The following is a 17,832-nucleotide window of genomic DNA, read 5'->3' on the forward strand; positions in this document are numbered from 1 at the left end:
AACTTGAATGTTGGTGACGGGGAGAGGAGCGGGGCAGCCTGGGGCGGACTCAGTGCGATCACAGGGCACATTCTTCTCACCTACTGAACTTTTTCCACAGGAGGCTGCGGCCGTACGTGTGAAGGCTCGCGTTTAATTACACAAAGCCTTTGTACAGGATGGTGACAGGAGACGCACACGCCACTGTCTTCGCTGGAGGCATCGCGGTCCAACTGAGCTACTGAAGTTTATCGGCACCTGGGACGGACTTCACTTCCTCAACGGGACTTGATGCGGTCGGATCGCGGCGTTAGTTGTCGGGTTTCCATGTCATGAATGGGAAGTCGCGTGACGGACGTCGGGAAGTAGCTGAATCCCCTTAACTATTTTCGTCTTTTTTCTGCGCACAGGTAGGTTCTTTGTCACGAACCCACCAAGTTGTCAACCGTCCCGAAATGGTGTCGTTCGGTTGCTCAGAACACGCTGGAGTCTTTACTGACAAGTGAATAGAACACGGCGACCGAGCCACGAGTTTACCTCCAGCCAGTTAGTCGTGCTCCAATGGAGTGAGTTTGCAGAAGTAAAAGGCTGAATGATAAGTGACTTGGCGATGACAGACGTGGCCTTATTAACATCCTCCCGCTTCAGACTCGCACCACTTCCTCTCGTGCGCTGCGCCGCGCTGCGCTGCGGCTGCGGCTGCTGCGCGCGCCCCGCTGCGCTGCTCGGTCACATCCAGCAAGTAACGCAGTTACCACCAGCGTTACCACCGGACCCTGACGATGACTCAGAGCGGTTGTTGACCTTAGCAGAGGACCGAGAAGCCTCGACTCTTGGTTTGTACTTCATAAGAAAGAATTAATGACATTAGAACGTGCACGGGAGGAAAACAGCATCTGCAGGTGAGAGGAGCTGAGAGTGATGCTGCCTCTGCCCAGAAAGGGTTTCCCTCAAAGGTCACCCACTGTATGAAAGAGGCCAGTTTACAGCTCTCTAAACCAAGTCTTTACAGTGTGACAGTATTAGGCAGGGGAAACCGCAGCAAAGCAGAGCTGCTACCCTGTAACGTGTCATGCATCAGCAGAGCAGCATTGCACTGCACGCCGTGCACTGCACGGCGGCAAGGAAGTGTGTGTCCACTGCTCCCTCGGTTTCCCTCGCAGGGTGTTCTGAGGTCACACCGTGACCTTTAAGGTGTCCTGATCAGCCCATTAAGCGGGGGGTTCCTCCTGCTCTGAGAAGGACCCTGTCTTAAAGTGTGCTGCATTTTAATAATGGTTTCAGGTAATGCACAGGCAAATTCTGTAAAGGGCCGACCACTGGAATCGGACCTCGGCTCATACAGCTGCTGCAGTGAGCAGGGAGCCCAGTTGTTCTCCCAGAGGAGGCCCGGTTTCCTCTGCAGGCCCAGCTGGGCGAACTGCTGCCACGCTTTCGGTCTCCTCCTGTTTATTTCTTCCTCTTGCACCACCCGGTTGTTTTTGTTTGTGTAGCTGCGCCAAAGCTCAGCTATCGCTGTAGTAGCCAAATGACAGGGCAGGAGGGTGAGGGTGAGGATCAGCCCCTGCTGCACGTGGAGGAGCCCACTGTGCTCATTCCAAGTTTTGGCAGAACTATTGCAGTCATAGTTAAAACCTACACATTTTAGTTTTTTTAGTTCCTGACAGGAATCTTTATTTGCACAAGGCCTGCGCTTCTGTAGGGTAAAGTCAGACTAGGAGGAATCATGGGGCAGGTCATTGCTCCCGTTAGCACAATCGTAATCAAACGCTATGTTCGTGTCCCATCATGCTTTGAGGCGTCAGGCTTTCACTAACACATTGCGTACTGGAGCTGACGTGTGTGACAGGAGCGCTGAATGCTGGTCAACCTGTTGTGTCTGGATATTATCATTAGATCTGGAGGTTGTGCACATTTACTGGGCACGGTTTTCACCTGTGTTTGTTAGTTGCTTGTCTGGAGCGAAGGATCGTATTCTCCTCCTCGTCTCGCTTTGTTGGTTTCATACAGCGCTCAAAGATGCATCACTTCCCCTTTAGCGGACAGCTTCTCCTTGTCACTTATCTACGGCTTGTGATTATTGTGTTGTTGTTTGCTATGACTCCGCTCCAACTGTCAAAAGCGCCATGTCCCGTTCATTCAGCTGGTGGCGGCCTTCTGCTGAGCTGGGTTCAATGTCCCAGAAGACATGAGTCAGAATCTGTGTCAGCCTTGGCCCTCTTGATCCATTCCTCACTGGGTGAGATCACTCCGCTCCTGCACCGAGGACTTTGCCCAGACTCATTCTGTTGCTATCAACAAACTGCGATTGCTTCGCAATTTTCAGAGCATCGAGCTCCATCATTCCTGCTGCGAAGTTGTTTGTATGGATCAAATTATAGTTAGGATGAAATGATGTGTTTCTAGCCAGCGTTTAAAGCGGATCAGACCAAAGTATCCAAAAACTATTGATTTCCGTAAAACCTTCCCTCTAGTGTCACTAGCAGGTTACTGTTGGATGGATTGTCATTTTGTTGGTCTGTGAACTCTGGTTTCATCTATTGCAGTGATCTCCAACCTGGGGTCAGTGCATGAGTTGCAAGATGGGTCATAAAGTTACAACTGAGAAAGGACGGAGACAAACAGCTGTAATAGTGTAGTTATGCTTTATAAAACGCTTTTGTTTCCAATGAATGTGATTCTAGATGAGAAAGTTAACAGTTTCTGTGCCAACTCATAAATCTAGCTCATAAATCGCGTTGAGCGTCTACATTTTTTACTTTTACATTGTGGTACATTGTGTATTGTCCAAAATGATACTATCTACTACTACTGTGGTGCTATCTTCTTGTGCTTCCTAGTCAGTGTCGGTGTAGTTGGGACGAGCAGGACCGGTGTGAGCTGGGGTGGGGGCTGCTGCTGAGCCGTGGGGCGTGGGAAATCCCTTGATTCAGTAAGACAGCTGCAGAAGTCCACGGGGGCGACATCCGCCTCATCCCCGTCCTACTGACAGTCCTTTCTCCTGGACGCGTGGGAGCCTTCAGTTACTCACTGGTTCTTTATTCGAGCGTGTGGCTGAGAAGACAAAGGTTGTGTAATTTTAACGGAAGTATGATGACGGGTTGAATAAAACATCTGAGCTTCTATGGCGGAAGCTGGCCGCATGGTGATGTGAGAGGATGTGACCTCATGGACGTGAGTCAGGACGGATCCTGACCTCTGAGCCCTGATGCCTCTCCACAGGGACTCGTACAGAAAGACAGGAAGTTGGATGGGGGGGGCAGGAGGAAGGGGGATGCTGAGCATTATTTCATCACCACTCGCTGTAACGTCTCTTGCATGTTGTGCGTGTCACATGAACACGTGAGGCCTCAGCGGCGTCAGGTACGAGACTAAACTCTCACAGCCGGGTTAGGGTTTGTCCGAAGGAGGCCGATTCTGATGACTGCGCTGTTGTCCCGCGTCACGGAAAGTCTTGTGAAAGTGTTTAAAAAAAAAAAAAGGAGACTTGTTAGTTCTCCTTTCTGTATGAGCGAGTTCTTTTACTGACACTCTGACTATTCTAGTGTGTTCTGATAATAGCTGACTGGCTGACTGGGAGTTGGCGCATGGCTGCACAGCCAGACCACAAGTTCACCGTCTACCTGCGAATGCGCGCGGTTCCGCGAGCAGCTCGGAAGCAGGTGCACTGATGCCGTTTCTCTTCACAGGAGCCGTGTGTGTGTGTGTGCGTGTGTCTGCGAACGCTGGCTCTAATGGTAGCAGCTAGACCATCTCATCTGTGAGAGGACCAAACCGCCTCACCATGACAGAGATTCAGGTAAACAAAAGCGGAACAGAGCGCTGGCGCGTGCGCGCACAGGAGCCGGGCTTGTTGATCGATGAGCCGTCTGCACGTGTTCCCGTAGACTCCTTGGCCGCAGGGCACAGAGTGTGTGGCCAGGTACAACTTTAAAGGCACCTCCGAACACGACCTGCCCTTCAACAAAGGCGACGTGTTGACTATCATTGTCGTCACAAAGGTGATGCTGCACGTGCACATTTCTGACTTTGGCTGCTTTCCTGCAGAGATTCGTTCATTTCACCCATCGATGACATTATCTCGTTTTCAGGATCCAAACTGGTACAAAGCTAAAAATAACGCAGGTCGTGAGGGGACCATTCCTGCCAACTATGTTCAGAAAAGGGAGGGAGTGAAGTCTGGAGGCAAGCTGAGCCTCATGCCGTGAGTACACGCGCCGTCTGATCTTTAACGCAGCCTTTCACGTATCTGCTGTCTGCGTCTAAGAGGCTGCTGCCATGCCAGCGCTGTGTGGCGTCTGCAGGGATGGTTAAAATAGCTCCATCTTGCCCTCGTCCCTCTTCCTATGGCGGCGAGTTTGGCAGCAGCACTGTAGTTATGTGAATGGAGACCACAGCTGGCACGGGCTGTGTGTAATTGCAGTGCACTTGTGTTTGTTTCCAGCTGAGCTTTCCTTGAACTCTAAACAGTTTATCTGGAGTGTTTTTACTTTTACATTAGACTGGAGGCATCTCAAGCATTAGGTTTGTTGTTTCACTCAGGTTTCCAGGTACATATAATAGCAGATACCTGAACAAACTCACGGCAGTGTAGCAACTGTATCCAGCACCTACCTGCAATATAAACCACTGAATAGAATGCAGTCAAATGTAACATCCTATGAAAATATATGTCCAAAGGAAGTGACTTTATCAAACCATAAGTTGGTCTGATACAGAAACGTGGCTGTGACAGTCCATCGTATACAACTCAGTGGAAAGCTGCTTCTATTTTGGTAAATAAATTAAGGCCTGTGATATTTAAAGCTGGTGCCAAATGCAAATAAGTGAGCTGTACATTCTTTCAGTCATAAAACAGGATGGATATGCAAAGTCCTTTATCTGTACCACTGATAGAGGACGGTATTTGTTTTATTTGCATAATGAATTACATTACACATAGATGATGAGAATGCCTTAAAGGCTAAAGAAAACAAGACAGGTCCAGGGAGCATCCTGGAAATAGTCACTTGTTAATTATCATCTATATGATTTAATTATGTGCAAAACATACAAAAACTATTTTGTATGTGAAACTATAGGATATAAATGTAAACTATAAATTGCAGCAACAGACCAAACACTGAATCTCAGAAAGTATGAAAAACATTTAAGAATGTTTAGCACATAGTCTTTCTCAGAACAACTTAAAAGATTGTACATCTATATCATAATCACTCAAGTGAAATAAAAAAAAAAGCGCTTGGGTAGAAAAGGGCCAAACAGGAGGACGTATTTTAAACTAATAATATTCTCATGCTGCACCCCACTGTTCCCAGATGGTTCCATGGGAAGATAACGCGGGACCAAGCTGAGAAGCTGCTCAACCCTCCTGAAACAGGCCTGTTTTTGGTGCGAGAGAGCACCAACTTTCCCGGCGACTACACTCTGTGCGTGAGCTGTGATGGGAAGGTGGAGCACTACCGCATCATCTACCACAACGGCAAGCTCACAATCGATGAGGAAGAGTATTTTGAGAACCTCATGCAGCTAGTCGAGGTATGGCATAAGGTTATGCTTCATAAATAAACCAGGTATTTTACTTTGCTGTGCTACTACATCGGGTGTTGGTCTATGTGTGTGATGTATTTTCCTGTTTTGTAGAACCCCTGCATGTCTCTGTGCTACATCATAGACCACATAACAGTTCCTGGAACAAATGATGAACAGGAAGTTTCAAAGAGGAAGAGTGAAGTGTATGCTGAGGTTCACAGTTATAACCTCAACAAGACATCAGGCCCTTTACTCAAAATGATTCTTCCTCTGCGAAACACTTATTTGTAGAGTAGAGTAGAACACCACTTAGTGCTCAGATAAAGACTCGTGTCCTGTGTGTGTTCAGCCACGTGGCCCTCTACTGGCCACTGTAAGGCACTGCTGGCCTACACAAGGGGTAATGGTGGTATTTTTTGTTGTGTGCAGCACTACACCAAAGATGCAGATGGACTGTGCACTAGACTAATCAAGCCAAAGCTGGAGGAAGGCACCGTGGCAGCTCAGGATGAGTTTTCCAGGAGTAAGGCTCACGTTTTTTACAGGTTATGTCACTGGGACACAGTAACGGGCCTGTTGTGTTTTAGCTAAATGTTGGGTCCTGCTCTATCTATGCAACAGGTGGCTGGTCTTTGAGCAGAAAGGACCTCAAACTGCAACAGGTCATTGGAAAAGGAGAGTTTGGAGGTAATGACCCACACACTGTGTCTGTTTACCTGTGGCGTCAGTACACAAAAGTTTGTGCTCAAATGTCACTCGGTTTGTTTCCCTGCGGTGTATCTTATATGTATATGCCTTTTTCTTTGTAGATGTCATGGTAGGAGACTACAGAGGGACCAAAGTAGCTGTGAAGTGCATCAAGAACGATGCTACGGCACAGGCTTTTATTGCAGAGGCTTCTGTTATGACGTAAGGAGCATGAGTTACTTTTCTTAATTTAAATTATTTTAGGAGCACAGGCAAACCAGGATCACATCATTTGTTTCCTTTTTTGTTTCTTCAGGCAACTACGGCACGATAACCTGGTGCAGCTGCTCGGAGTTATAGTGGAGGAGAATGGGAGTTTGTTTATAGTCACTGAGTACATGGCAAAGGTAGGCGTGTTGCTGACTCATAATTGTTCAACATCTATGATACAATAAAGGACATATGACACATTTGTTTGATTCATGTATTTCAGGGCTGTTTGGTTGACTACTTACGTTCCAGAGGCCGGACGGTACTTTGTGGTGACGCGCTCCTTAATTTTTCACTGTAAGTATTTAGATTGGACACTATGCATACTGATGAATCCTCAGGGTCTTATACTAAAGTCTTAGCATGCAGCTAAAATACACTCTCCCTATAACCCGGTATATGTTCGCATCAGAATCTCTGTAATTTTTTTTTCTTTTTGCTGCCTTTACAGAGATGTCTGTGAAGCCATGGAGTACCTGGAAGCCAACAACTTTGTCCACCGAGACTTAGCAGCCAGAAACGTTTTGGTGTCAGAAGACAACATTGCTAAAGTCAGTGACTTTGGGCTGACAAAGGAGGCCTCTTCCACTCAGGATACTGCTAAGCTACCTGTAAAATGGACATCACCTGAAGCCCTCAGAGAAAAGGTACAGTGTTGTTTACAGATGCTGCCACCGTGTGGAGCAGTGTGGCTGGGCATTAGTACCCACCAAACAGTAAATAAGTCTTCTGACATGTGTTTTCCTGTCAATTGGTAGAAATTTTCAACCAAATCGGATGTTTGGAGCTACGGTATTTTACTGTGGGAGATCTATTCTTTCGGCAGAGTGCCTTATCCAAGAATTGTAAGTATCAACATCTTCTTGACAAGTTGCTTACATAAATTACTAAAGAGGAATTAAAAGAGGATGAATAACTTTAAACAAGTAAATGAGGTGGTTTTGCACTAGTTAAATGAAATTCATTATATTTTCTGCTGATGCTACTAAAACATTTGTATCAATTGTTTTGTAGCCATTAAAAGAAGTAGTACCTCGAGTGGAGAAAGGATACAAAATGGACTGTCCAGATGGCTGCCCTGAAGTGGTTTATAACATCATGAAACAGTGCTGGAACCTGGATCCTGCTGCCCGACCAAGCTTTCAAATGCTAAAGGAGTGGTTACAACATATCAGCCAAGGGAGGGGGAGAAGAAAAGAGTAACCTGACAGAATATTGCCTTTTGCTTTTAAAATGTCTGTTTTGAAAAGACTGTTTTATTTTCTAGAGTTCACAACAAATTTTGTGAAACAAACTTTTTTGAATAATAGTCAATAAGTTTAATAAGTTAATGTGTAATGTGTCAGGCTGTTGAAGTGGCAATGACTCTTAATTAACGGCTCAGCTGCTGTGGTAAGTTTTCTTGCACTCTGTTATCAAGAGTGAATAATTAACTGTCATATCTCTTCGTAGAGCACAGTCCTGCCTCACAACCACAGTGCCTTGACCTGTTTTTAATTTTATTATCTTTAATGTGCTTTACATTGATAGCCTGGCGGCATCATTAAATTTTTTATGGACTTGTAGACAGTAACATATTTGGACTGAGATGTCTAATCCATGGTTTCCGTTTTAGGAGGAGCTGTATTTTTTATATTTTGGTTTTTACGATTGTCAGGTACAGTGTTTTTTTTTGCAAGAATTGAATGGGATAAAGCTAAAATGACTGCAATTCTGCAGTTCCACAGTTTTATATAGTATATAATTTAGTATATAAATTCATATACAACAACTTGGACCCCTCTGTAAATCAAAAATGGAAGCACAATTTTGACTTTACTACTGATATAGTAACAATGACTTTTATCATATAATGAGTATTCCCATGTACAGGATTTCTACCGTATATGAAAGGTTTATTTTGCAAATTCATTGACAATCTGGATATTGTACAATATGTAATGAGAATAATAATAATAAATATACTGTGCTGCCATTTTTTTTACCAAAAGAACCAAAACATTTTGTACATATTTACTGTGGATATATATTTACCAATATTGCTAATGTAGTGTAGCAGTTAGTAAAAGTATAAACAATTTCTCATCAGTGTAATATGACGGTGAAAGCAGCGGAACCTTAACAAGGGGACGTATTTCGTTGTTGCATGTCATGGTGCAACAGGGAAATACAGACTGAAAACAGAGTCTGGCTTCCAGTAGCGCCTGAGCAACTTCCGGTCGCGAGCGAGTATCGCGCACGTGCAATCATCGTATCAGACATTTCAAACGACCAAGAGCGTTGTTTTACTTTGCTATGGATACTCAAGCTGATTTCTTTCACCGGACGTTACCAAAAGTGGTGAGTGAACCCGTTACATGATATCAGCGTAGATATCCGCGTAGCTACCGGTTAGCTAGGTACATGCTAACGTCAGCGATTTGTTGTCGCCAGGAGCTTCATGCTCATCTCAACGGTTCCGTCAGCTCCCAAACCATCGATAAGCTCATCAGGCGAAAACCGCACCTCAACATTGAACGCAGCATGACGGCCATCGGCAAAGGGCAGCGGAGGACACTGGAGGAGTACGTATAACGGGGTCGGCCAACGTTGATGAATGCTACAGTACAGCGTTTACTTAGTGGAAGCTAACTAAACTCCACCACATCTGTCTGCAGGTGTTTCCAGGTCTTCAAGGTGATCCATCAGCTGGTGGACACAGAGGAGGACATCCTGATGGTGAGGACCGGTTGTTTTGTTGTTGTCGTCTTTTTGTGCATCTGAAAAGGTGTGTTGTGCCCTCACAGGTTACTACAGATGTTATCAGAGAGTTTGCTGCAGATGGCGTCAAGTATTTAGAGCTGAGAAGTACACCCAGGGAGGAGACAAACACAGGCAAGCATTACCAACAGGAGGCCAGCATGCGGATCTACCACCTGGATCGTTTCAGCAGCACAATTTAGTTCAGGTTTTTTATATGTATATTTTGTTTCAAATGTGAGAATTTGATGTTCTTCATTCTATCAAGATGTACTTGAATGTATTGAAATTTTTAACTGCTGTTTAAACAGTTACAATGAAAATATTTTGTTTTAATCTAAAAGAAATTGTGTTTTTCTTTAGGTTTGACAAAGAAGGGATATGTTGAAACTGTGGTCAAAGCCATCCAGCTGTGTAAAAATGAAGGCTTGGATATTGATGTCAGGTAGGTGTATTGATATTATTGCAGTAATAATTTGTCAGGTACGTGATGTTTCTGTTGGACCTGTGCATGATGATGAAGCCACCCTGCAGGATGGCACCCTGGTGCAAGAAGCTAAACATTACTAATTTATTGTGAAGGTGTTTGATGGCGATTGACCGCAGGAACGGGGCTCAGGTTGCCATGGAGACGGTGAAGCTGGCCGAGGAGTTCCTGCTGTCCTCAGACGGTTCAGTGGTTGGACTTGACTTGAGTGGAGATCCAAAGGTCAGTAGTTGGTGGATTGAACCTGATGGAAATTCCATACTTAGTTATAAAAATGCAAATATTAAAAAGCAGTATAGAAATGTTTTAATAGAATGTAGAGGCAATGGGTTAGACTGGCTCGCTATATATTGGAAATAATGAGCTTACTCAGAATGACCTTTTTTACTCTTTTATAACTAGTTTTATAGTCATAACATATCTTAATTTGGTCTGTAAATAGCTGCTGGAAATGGCCTCTTGTTCTTAACTTACTTGACTTTAACTTGAAGTCATTGAAGTCATTAACTTGACTTAATTGAGCGTCTTTCTGTTTGCTTTGAACTTTCACCAGGTAGTTCCAAACTGTGTGTGTAACTGGCTCAATCATTGTGTTGTAATTAATTTAAGGTGGGACATGGCAAGGATCTACTTCCAGCTTTACAGAGGGGCAGAAACTCGGGACTAAAGTTGTCACTGCACCTCTCAGAAGTAGGACATAATGGTTTCATCATTTGACCTTTGACATTTGGTGAGTACTATATCATTACAACTTAAACTGTTGCAGATACCATCCCAGCTGGAGGAGTCAGATTTGCTGTTGAACCTTCCTCCGGACAGGATCGGTCACGGCACCTTTTTACATCCTGAAGTGGGTGGATCTCAAAGCCTTGTCGACAAAGTGCTAAAGAACAACATCCCACTTGGTAAGACTTACTCATGTTCATGTTTTATGTTTAGCTGCATTACATTTTCATCTATCCACTTACTTTTTTTGTAGAGTTATGTTTGACATCGAATGTTAAAGGACAAACTGTGCCGTGCTATTCCCAACATCACTTCAAATACTGGTACCAGTTGGGACATCCTATTGTGATTTGTGTAAGTTAAAGTGAAAGTTATCTACAATATTCTTAAAAAAAAATAACATTTAGGATGGATCTGACTGAGCACATATTTTATTTATTCTTTGTCACATTACAGACTGATGATAAGGGGGTCTTCTGTACAGACCTGTCTCAGGAATATCAACTAGTATCATCCACATTTGGTCTCAGTCATGAAGATCTATGGAATCTCTCTGAGCAGGCTATAGACTGTACCTTTGCACCCGAGACTATAAAACAGCAACTCAAACAGAAGTGGACTGATTTAAAACCTCGGCTATTTCCAGCGGCATCTTAAATTTAAAGCCAAACATCAGGTTGTAGTTAATTAAAAAACTGTTTTAGACATGGAAACCAAAAATACTGAAGCTGGAATACGTAAGTAAATATTAGGTGCAAGAATAACGTGTTATGTTGTGCTTGTACAACAAATCATAACCACATGTGTTAAGAGTGTGTTTAGAGAGAGTTGAATTTAAAAAAAATAATATCCAGTCTTTCAGTGTTCTCCAGCATAAGTCCATCTGAGATATCTGGAGCAGCAGCACTCTTCACCATCACGCCTTCTTTCCAAACTTCCCATGTTTGCCTTTGGTCTTTTTGAATTTGCCGTGTTGCATTTCCTTCTTTTTAAGTTTGCCGTACTGAGGAACTCCATTGCTTGAAGTGGCATTCTCTCCATCCAGCTTCCTCTTCTTGTCACTGTTGGGTATAAGACAGGATTACAAACACATCCAACCACATGATATTTATAATGACCCTAGAAGAAGATGCACCTCTTTATGCTGATGATGGCTGTGCTCCCTGCTTTCTTTAATACCTGGTCCCACTCCTCATCATCTCCACGGATCCTGTACCTGAAAGTGTAAAATATCAAGTTCAAATTCAAAATGCCCTCAACTACAAAGTGGCTTCTCCCAATTTCATACTCACTGTTCAAGATCCATCTCCTTGACTTTCTCTAGATCGTTCTGGTGTCTTTCCTCAAACTCTTTTGCTGCATCTTTCTATTAACGGAGAGAAAACAACTTAGGTTAGGTTTATAGCTTTAGGACCCTAATTAGCAACTTCACCTTTTGCACACTTTGTTGTTGACATTAACATTGTCAGGCTTGAGTTTTCGCAAATTAGTCGAGAGAGAGAGAGAAAAAAATTCATGGTTAAGACCACACACCAGATCATCTTTAAGACTTGTGACAGTTGGCTCCATGTCGATATCTTTAGACTCTGTCATTTGCTCCTCAATTGTTTTTTCTTGGATTCTGGTGAATACCTAGAGACAGTTTAGAACAACAGAAAGTATTAAAAGTTTAGTGCTCTCTTTGATAATGCATTATACAACACACTCCGCCTTGACTTACTTGAACAAATTTACGACTGAGACGGTTAAAGAGACCCATGAGCTGCGACCTGGGAAGATCAATTTCCTTTTCCAGCTGTTCCACTGACTTGTGCTGCAGTCCTATCCCCAGCAGTAACGCCTAGAAAAGAGCAGCCATGAAACAACCGGTATTCACAAAAAATTAACTGTTCATAGCGGCTATGACTCTAAACCAGAGGGAAGGACCTACACACTGTGCTGCTGTGAGGGAAACGTCACCAAGTTGCTTGAGGAAAAACATCCGAGCTACAGCTGGAATCAGGTCCATGATGAGGTGATAGTCCACCATGCTCCTTGAATACAACTCCAGACGTTTGAGGTCGTAAGGGCTGAAGTGTATTGTCAACTCAGAACTGGTGAGAACTATGGAGCCCAGAGACAAGTGCAATGAGACGAAGATGCTTTGCAAATGTTACTGGTTTACGTAGTAGTCAGGTCTTACTGCTCGTCTCCTCCTTGGAGTTCTTCTTCTGCAGGATACTCAGTGCCAAGCTCGGAGAGAAGCTGCTGAACTGGTAGGAGAGGAGAGCCAGGAAGCGTCGTCGGAAATCTGGGGGAAACCAGAACTGTTCAGCCAAACTGCAGGTTTGAAACGAAGCAGATGTCCTGGGACAGTGCAGTGAAGTTCACCTTTCCAGAAGGCCGTCAGCCACTGGCTCTGCTCTGGAGCATCCTCTGTGTGCAGCGCCTTCAGCATCACACAGGAGTGCTCTCCTGTCAGGTTATTCTAGAGGGAGCCAGGCATAAAATAACTGTAACAACAGCATAAAGCTGCTTTAATCTTAAGAATAAACTAAAGATGAGACGCTTGTACTTACAGGGGTTTGTCTTAAGTAGACTGGGGTGTAACCTGCTTTCTTCCAGAACCTGTGGGGTCACCAAGGTTTAACTCAATAACAGCCCAATATTACAACCCTGCTTTTCGTTGCATATCTGAGCACACGCACTTGAGAAGCTGCGCTGTGAGGCCGTAGGAGACTCCCAAATAGTCCAGTCGCTCTGCCCTCCTTTCACTGAGCTTCAGCAGCAGCGGCGGGAGCTCCTTCCGTGGTGTGATAACTTCCTCCAGAAGATTGACAGCCTAGAAAAAACAGCTCAGTTGACCTCTAAACTGTCGTTCAGATGTTTCTAAAGACTTTATGATTGGAATACATTACCTCACTGCTGATAGAGGTTATCTCATTGTGCTTTGACTGTGTGTTCTCATCCATTGTGGGAAATTTGCCCTCATAATACATCTGTAGCAGCTGGAGAGCTCTGGAGCCGTAACCCATCTAATTAAAAGGTTGGAAACATGTTATACACAAACTAAACACTAACTGGACCAACAATCAGGAGGCTGCGGGTTCTTACCCCTTGATACTCTGGATTGACAGCTATTCTCACCACTCTGCCTCCAGAGAGGCTTCCAAACTCTGAATCTTGGAACTATAAAGATAAATGAGATGATTGATGTCTCCACAGTGGAATAAATCTCTAATGGTTTGCTGAAAGCTTCATTACCAGTATGTACCTGTTCAGACACAGTCCATGGAATGAGATCACCAGAGGCCTTCTGCCCTCGGGACAGACTATTGAGGATTGATTGTCGTGATATTTCTCCCTCCAAGCACACCTGAGAGAGCAAAGGAAATAGTGAATGTGGAGAAGTAAAGATGAAAAAATTAAAACAGCACAGAATCTACCCCAAAACAAGGACATCTTACCTGAACCACAGCAAGGACCTCGGGTAATGAGTTCTGTGTTGGAGGAACAGGCGGCAGCAGGCAGAAGAGGTGATGAGCCGGAGCATCTGACAGCATCTGCAGGTCGTTGGGGGAATTCTGTGGTGGGAGCAAACAATGAGTCAGCAAATAAACACACTGAGGATAATACTGAAGGATGTGTAATAAAATCTTGATTTCAAACACGTTTCACCTTGTAGTGCGACGCCACATAGAGAGCCATCAACCGCTGCAGGAAAGCCTCAGATGCCTTATGGTAACAGAACAACGTGTCTCTGTTCACATAGTATCTGCACAGAGCGAGTTAAGCAGTTTTGCCTTGGACAGTAAGTTTAGTTTATATAAAACAATTAGACGTTCTATAAAACGGCTTAGCACTGTTGTATCACACTGTGATTTGGTGCTTTTCAAATAAACTAATTCATATTTTTTCTATTGATTTTTTCTTATGAATGTATTGGTTTGTGCCTTTGCTTCTTCATCAAACAAGTGATAGAAGCTCTTGTTTTAATGATTGGCGCAACCGGCCTGGTCTAGCCAGGGTCAACTAGGGTTACTCTGAGGATACAGATCGCAGTTCTGTGGAAGTGGACAGCCTGAAATGAGCCTGGGAATGTTGAGACAGTCCAGACAGAGCAGCTCATTCAGCCACTTCTCCACAGCATCTCCTGGAGCATAACGAATGGACTCATGAAGAGAAACCTCATGAAGCGTCCGGGCTGCGAGAAGACACGGCAGTTAGTGGGGTACTTAACTGAGAAATAATAAAAACTTAGTAGCAGAAACGCTGTGACGCGGCCTTTACCTGCCGCAAGCCTTGCTGTGTTGGAGACTCTGTTCTCCGCGGACATGCTCAGTTGACTGTCTGCACTCTGCTGCCTCAGCTGCTGAATCAGTTTGAGGGAGAGGGAGCGCCCTGTTCCTTCATAACTGCAGAGAGGAGGGAAAGTACCAGTCAGCTGTGAAGACCATTGGAAGAGCGAATTGGCGAATCCAATCCAGCCCAAGCACTGACCCGTTGATAGTGGAGGCCATAAACACCAGATAAGGCCCCAGCAAGTTCTTAACTAGAGGAAGTGGGATGGCTGCAGCCTCATCAATGACGAGCAGTTCAGCCTGACCGAGCTTCACTGCATCGCCTGGGTGGATGTACTGTTGGTCACAGGAGCAGAGACGTCAGATATGGATGTTTTACTTATTATTGTATACAACAGGTAAATGGGTCTTGTTTACCTGAATTGTCTGCCGATGCTCTTTAAAGATGTTGACCCGCACCACGGCTTTGTTGAACTCTGGATTTAAAGACTGGATGATTTCATAGTCGAGATGTTCCTAGAAATACAAAAGAAGGAGTGAGGCTACATTTATTTGTGACATCAGTGCTGCAACTCCATCAGAGGCGACGGTCAATTCAGCCAACCTGATACTGAAGAGCATCAAACCCTTTGAAGACAAACTCAAACATGGTGTGCAGGTTGTCTGGACTCGGTGAGGTTACAAAGATGTTGGAGTAGCTACAAGAGGAAAAAATGTCAAGGAACGACAAAACAACTGGAAACAAAACAAGCATTTATAGAAGAGTGAAACGTGTCCGTACCCGAAAGCCACAGCTCCAGCAACTGCGAGCCCCAGTGCTGCTGACTTTCCACGACCACGGGCAGCTGTCAGAGCCACAGTGCTCCTCAGGGTCTTCTCTGAGATCGCTTCAATGAACTTCAGAACTGCCTTTGCCTACAGCGCACAAAACACAAAAAAATGACAACTGAGACATGTTCATGTGGTACCATGAAGACAAACAGTTCCTGATGTTTGAACTTATTTAAAAGTACAAAAAATGTTCCATTCAATCTTTTTTGAAAATAAAAAAAGGTGTGAATTGGAACTTTAGCAGCAGGTCCTGACCTGGTCCATAGTCCTGCAGCCATCAACCAACACACCCACAGGCTGAGTGTCCTGGAGGGACTCCTTCAGATCCTTCAGCTCCTGTTCACGTGGTGACACACTATCATCCTGGTAGGAATCAGATAAATTCTCAATACTCTTGGAGCCAGTAACTAACAAAATAGGACTGAGAGATCAGATTCAGAGGGTTAAGACAACATTCCACAAGTTTCGATTATTTTATTCCAATGCCCGTACCTGAGTCTTTGGAGGGACTGGTTTGATGTTCACCATGTGACTGGAGATTGGCAGGATGTTCAGCTGGTCATCAATGACAACGCAGTTTTTACAGGATGCGAGAGATAGAATGAATCTAAAACCAGAACCAAAAAATAAATAATTTAAAAACTGCACTGTTATAAAACTATGACAAAGTTTTACTAAATCCCAGGACCATACCTCTCATTGAAACGTCCCACCACATCCTGATGGGCCTCAGTCCTGTACCGAGAGTGGACATCCTGAAGAGATAAAGCCACAGTTAACATACGTTCTCTGACTGGCAACGTAAACTTGACAGGTGTGCAGATAAATCAGGTTACAAACTCACCATAGTCATTGTATACAGCTGCTTAAGAGAGTTCATTGATCTCAGCAGTATGACCACGATCCCGCCTCCTTCTACAGTCTCAATGGTTCTCGCCAAGAGGTTTGGAGTGACAGCTTCAAAGTCCTATGAGTAAAATGAAGTAAAATTTAGAAAGATGTAAAACCAGACACAAATTACTCCTACCTGTGTGTCTTCATTTCGACAGCTGTGACTCACCTGTAGGACACACATGCCGTATGTGTTTCCCAGGATCTTGTGGGTCTCCTTGTAGTAACAGTAGCGAATGCTTGTTGCGGCGATGAAGAGTTCAAACGGGTCATCCTGATTGAGATTCAGCGTGCCCGTTTTAACTTTCTTCTGCAGATGCTTCATGCGTTTCCTCCGGTTGCTGGTTCATACAATTAAAAAAAATTAAGTCTTTACTATTTTTCATACATCTAACAACAAACTGCTTTTCATCTCTTTCTCTCTCTCTCAGTGTTTCACTCACACACATACACACCTGCTGAATCCAAGCTCCTTTTTGTAGCACCACAGTACAGAGGGCCGTGCCCTCACAGCAGCTTTGGAGAGCATGTGATGTAGGATGACAACCTGGGTCAGAGACAGATGAACTGGTTTAATGCTGAAAACGAGCCTCGTACGAGAGAGGGATACTGTGAATCTTAATCTCAACCTGAGGTTACTGCGATAAAGAGTACATAAACCACATTACCTGATCTCTCCCAAGATCTCCCACCACCACAAACATGGTGCGATGCTGCAGGGCTACTCCATTCTCTATCTGGACTCTAATACGGTTGTCTACCTTCTTTCGGACTGTTGCCATTTCTCTGCTAATGAAAGAAACCGGAGACGTCACAGCCTCAAATATATCAACACAGAGAAGCAACTATCTGCTTCACTGCAACACAAACGATGCAGTTACACATACATCGTGCTGCTAGCTGGCTCGATAAAAAGGAACTTGCAGCCAAAACAAACGACAGTTCAAAGCAGAACAGAATATAAAGACCTACTTAAACACAAAAAATGTAAAACCTTAAAGTTAATCTTGACAAACTCACCGTTTTCAATTACTTATGTGAAAAGAAACTGTTTCGGTGTTTGTTCCTGATAAAAATAAACCCAACAAGCTGAGAGCTGCATTTACATGCCGACCATCATGCTGTTGATTTTCTCACGTGGAGACAACCGTTCATTAAGGACCCCTGCGTGACGTCATAATGGCGCGACAACACCCCAGAGGCACGCGCCCTACATTTTGCCTGTCAGGTGAAACTTGTCGATCACAGACCACGTTTAATATCCATTGACAAAAACAGTAGCTGCTAATTTCTTAAATAATATTAACTGTTTTTTCGGGCAATATTATCAAACATTCACAGGCTTCCAATGCAGAGTTTAAATGGCAGGTATTTTGAGTTTGTTAACCATAATCAAATATATGCCGTAAT

At 44.2% G+C, this 17,832-nt stretch overlaps 3 protein-coding genes across 4 annotated transcripts; 2 read left to right on the top strand and 1 right to left on the bottom strand.

Annotated features, from left to right (window-relative positions):
- Positions 1-21: 21 nt before the first annotated feature.
- Positions 22-8,450, top strand: LOC114857238 (tyrosine-protein kinase CSK-like). The gene is made up of 13 exons (XM_029153546.3): positions 22-389; positions 3,669-3,778; positions 3,867-3,980; positions 4,071-4,183; positions 5,298-5,517; positions 5,941-6,034; positions 6,133-6,198; positions 6,321-6,420; positions 6,515-6,605; positions 6,692-6,765; positions 6,920-7,115; positions 7,227-7,313; positions 7,483-8,450. The coding sequence occupies exons 2-13, from the start codon at positions 3,764-3,766 to the stop codon at positions 7,669-7,671; spliced, it is 1,359 nt and encodes a 452-aa protein (XP_029009379.1). The 5' UTR covers positions 22-389; positions 3,669-3,763; the 3' UTR covers positions 7,672-8,450.
- A 194-nt stretch (positions 8,451-8,644) lies between these two features.
- On the top strand, positions 8,645-11,357 carry adal (adenosine deaminase-like). The gene is made up of 10 exons (XM_029153547.3): positions 8,645-8,808; positions 8,902-9,032; positions 9,126-9,186; positions 9,255-9,342; positions 9,571-9,652; positions 9,790-9,916; positions 10,304-10,384; positions 10,461-10,599; positions 10,674-10,774; positions 10,877-11,357. The coding sequence occupies exons 1-10, from the start codon at positions 8,764-8,766 to the stop codon at positions 11,075-11,077; spliced, it is 1,056 nt and encodes a 351-aa protein (XP_029009380.1). The 5' UTR covers positions 8,645-8,763; the 3' UTR covers positions 11,078-11,357.
- On the bottom strand, positions 10,834-17,601 carry nat10 (N-acetyltransferase 10). 2 transcript variants are annotated; one of them, XM_055509506.1, is made up of 29 exons: positions 17,443-17,601; positions 17,091-17,211; positions 16,878-16,969; positions 16,592-16,763; positions 16,376-16,498; positions 16,225-16,286; positions 16,024-16,138; positions 15,787-15,894; positions 15,482-15,615; positions 15,305-15,398; positions 15,118-15,216; positions 14,900-15,036; positions 14,690-14,814; positions 14,453-14,603; positions 14,078-14,174; positions 13,867-13,983; positions 13,674-13,775; positions 13,514-13,588; positions 13,318-13,434; positions 13,108-13,241; positions 12,979-13,027; positions 12,791-12,887; positions 12,603-12,710; positions 12,351-12,523; positions 12,141-12,260; positions 11,954-12,052; positions 11,713-11,786; positions 11,556-11,636; positions 10,834-11,481 (listed from the first exon to the last, which is right to left on the bottom strand). In XM_055509506.1, the coding sequence occupies exons 2-29, from the start codon at positions 17,202-17,204 to the stop codon at positions 11,337-11,339; spliced, it is 3,114 nt and encodes a 1,037-aa protein (XP_055365481.1). In that variant the 5' UTR covers positions 17,205-17,211; positions 17,443-17,601; the 3' UTR covers positions 10,834-11,336. The 2 variants fall into 2 exon arrangements, with proteins under 2 accessions (XP_055365481.1, XP_029009376.1); XM_029153543.3 differs by having other exon boundaries at positions 17,091-17,208; positions 17,443-17,588.
- Positions 17,602-17,832: the final 231 nt, after the last annotated feature.

The sequence above is a fragment of the Betta splendens genome, chromosome 6 (assembly GCF_900634795.4).
Source record: "Betta splendens chromosome 6, fBetSpl5.4, whole genome shotgun sequence".
Classification (NCBI taxonomy): Eukaryota; Metazoa; Chordata; class Actinopteri; order Anabantiformes; family Osphronemidae; genus Betta; species Betta splendens.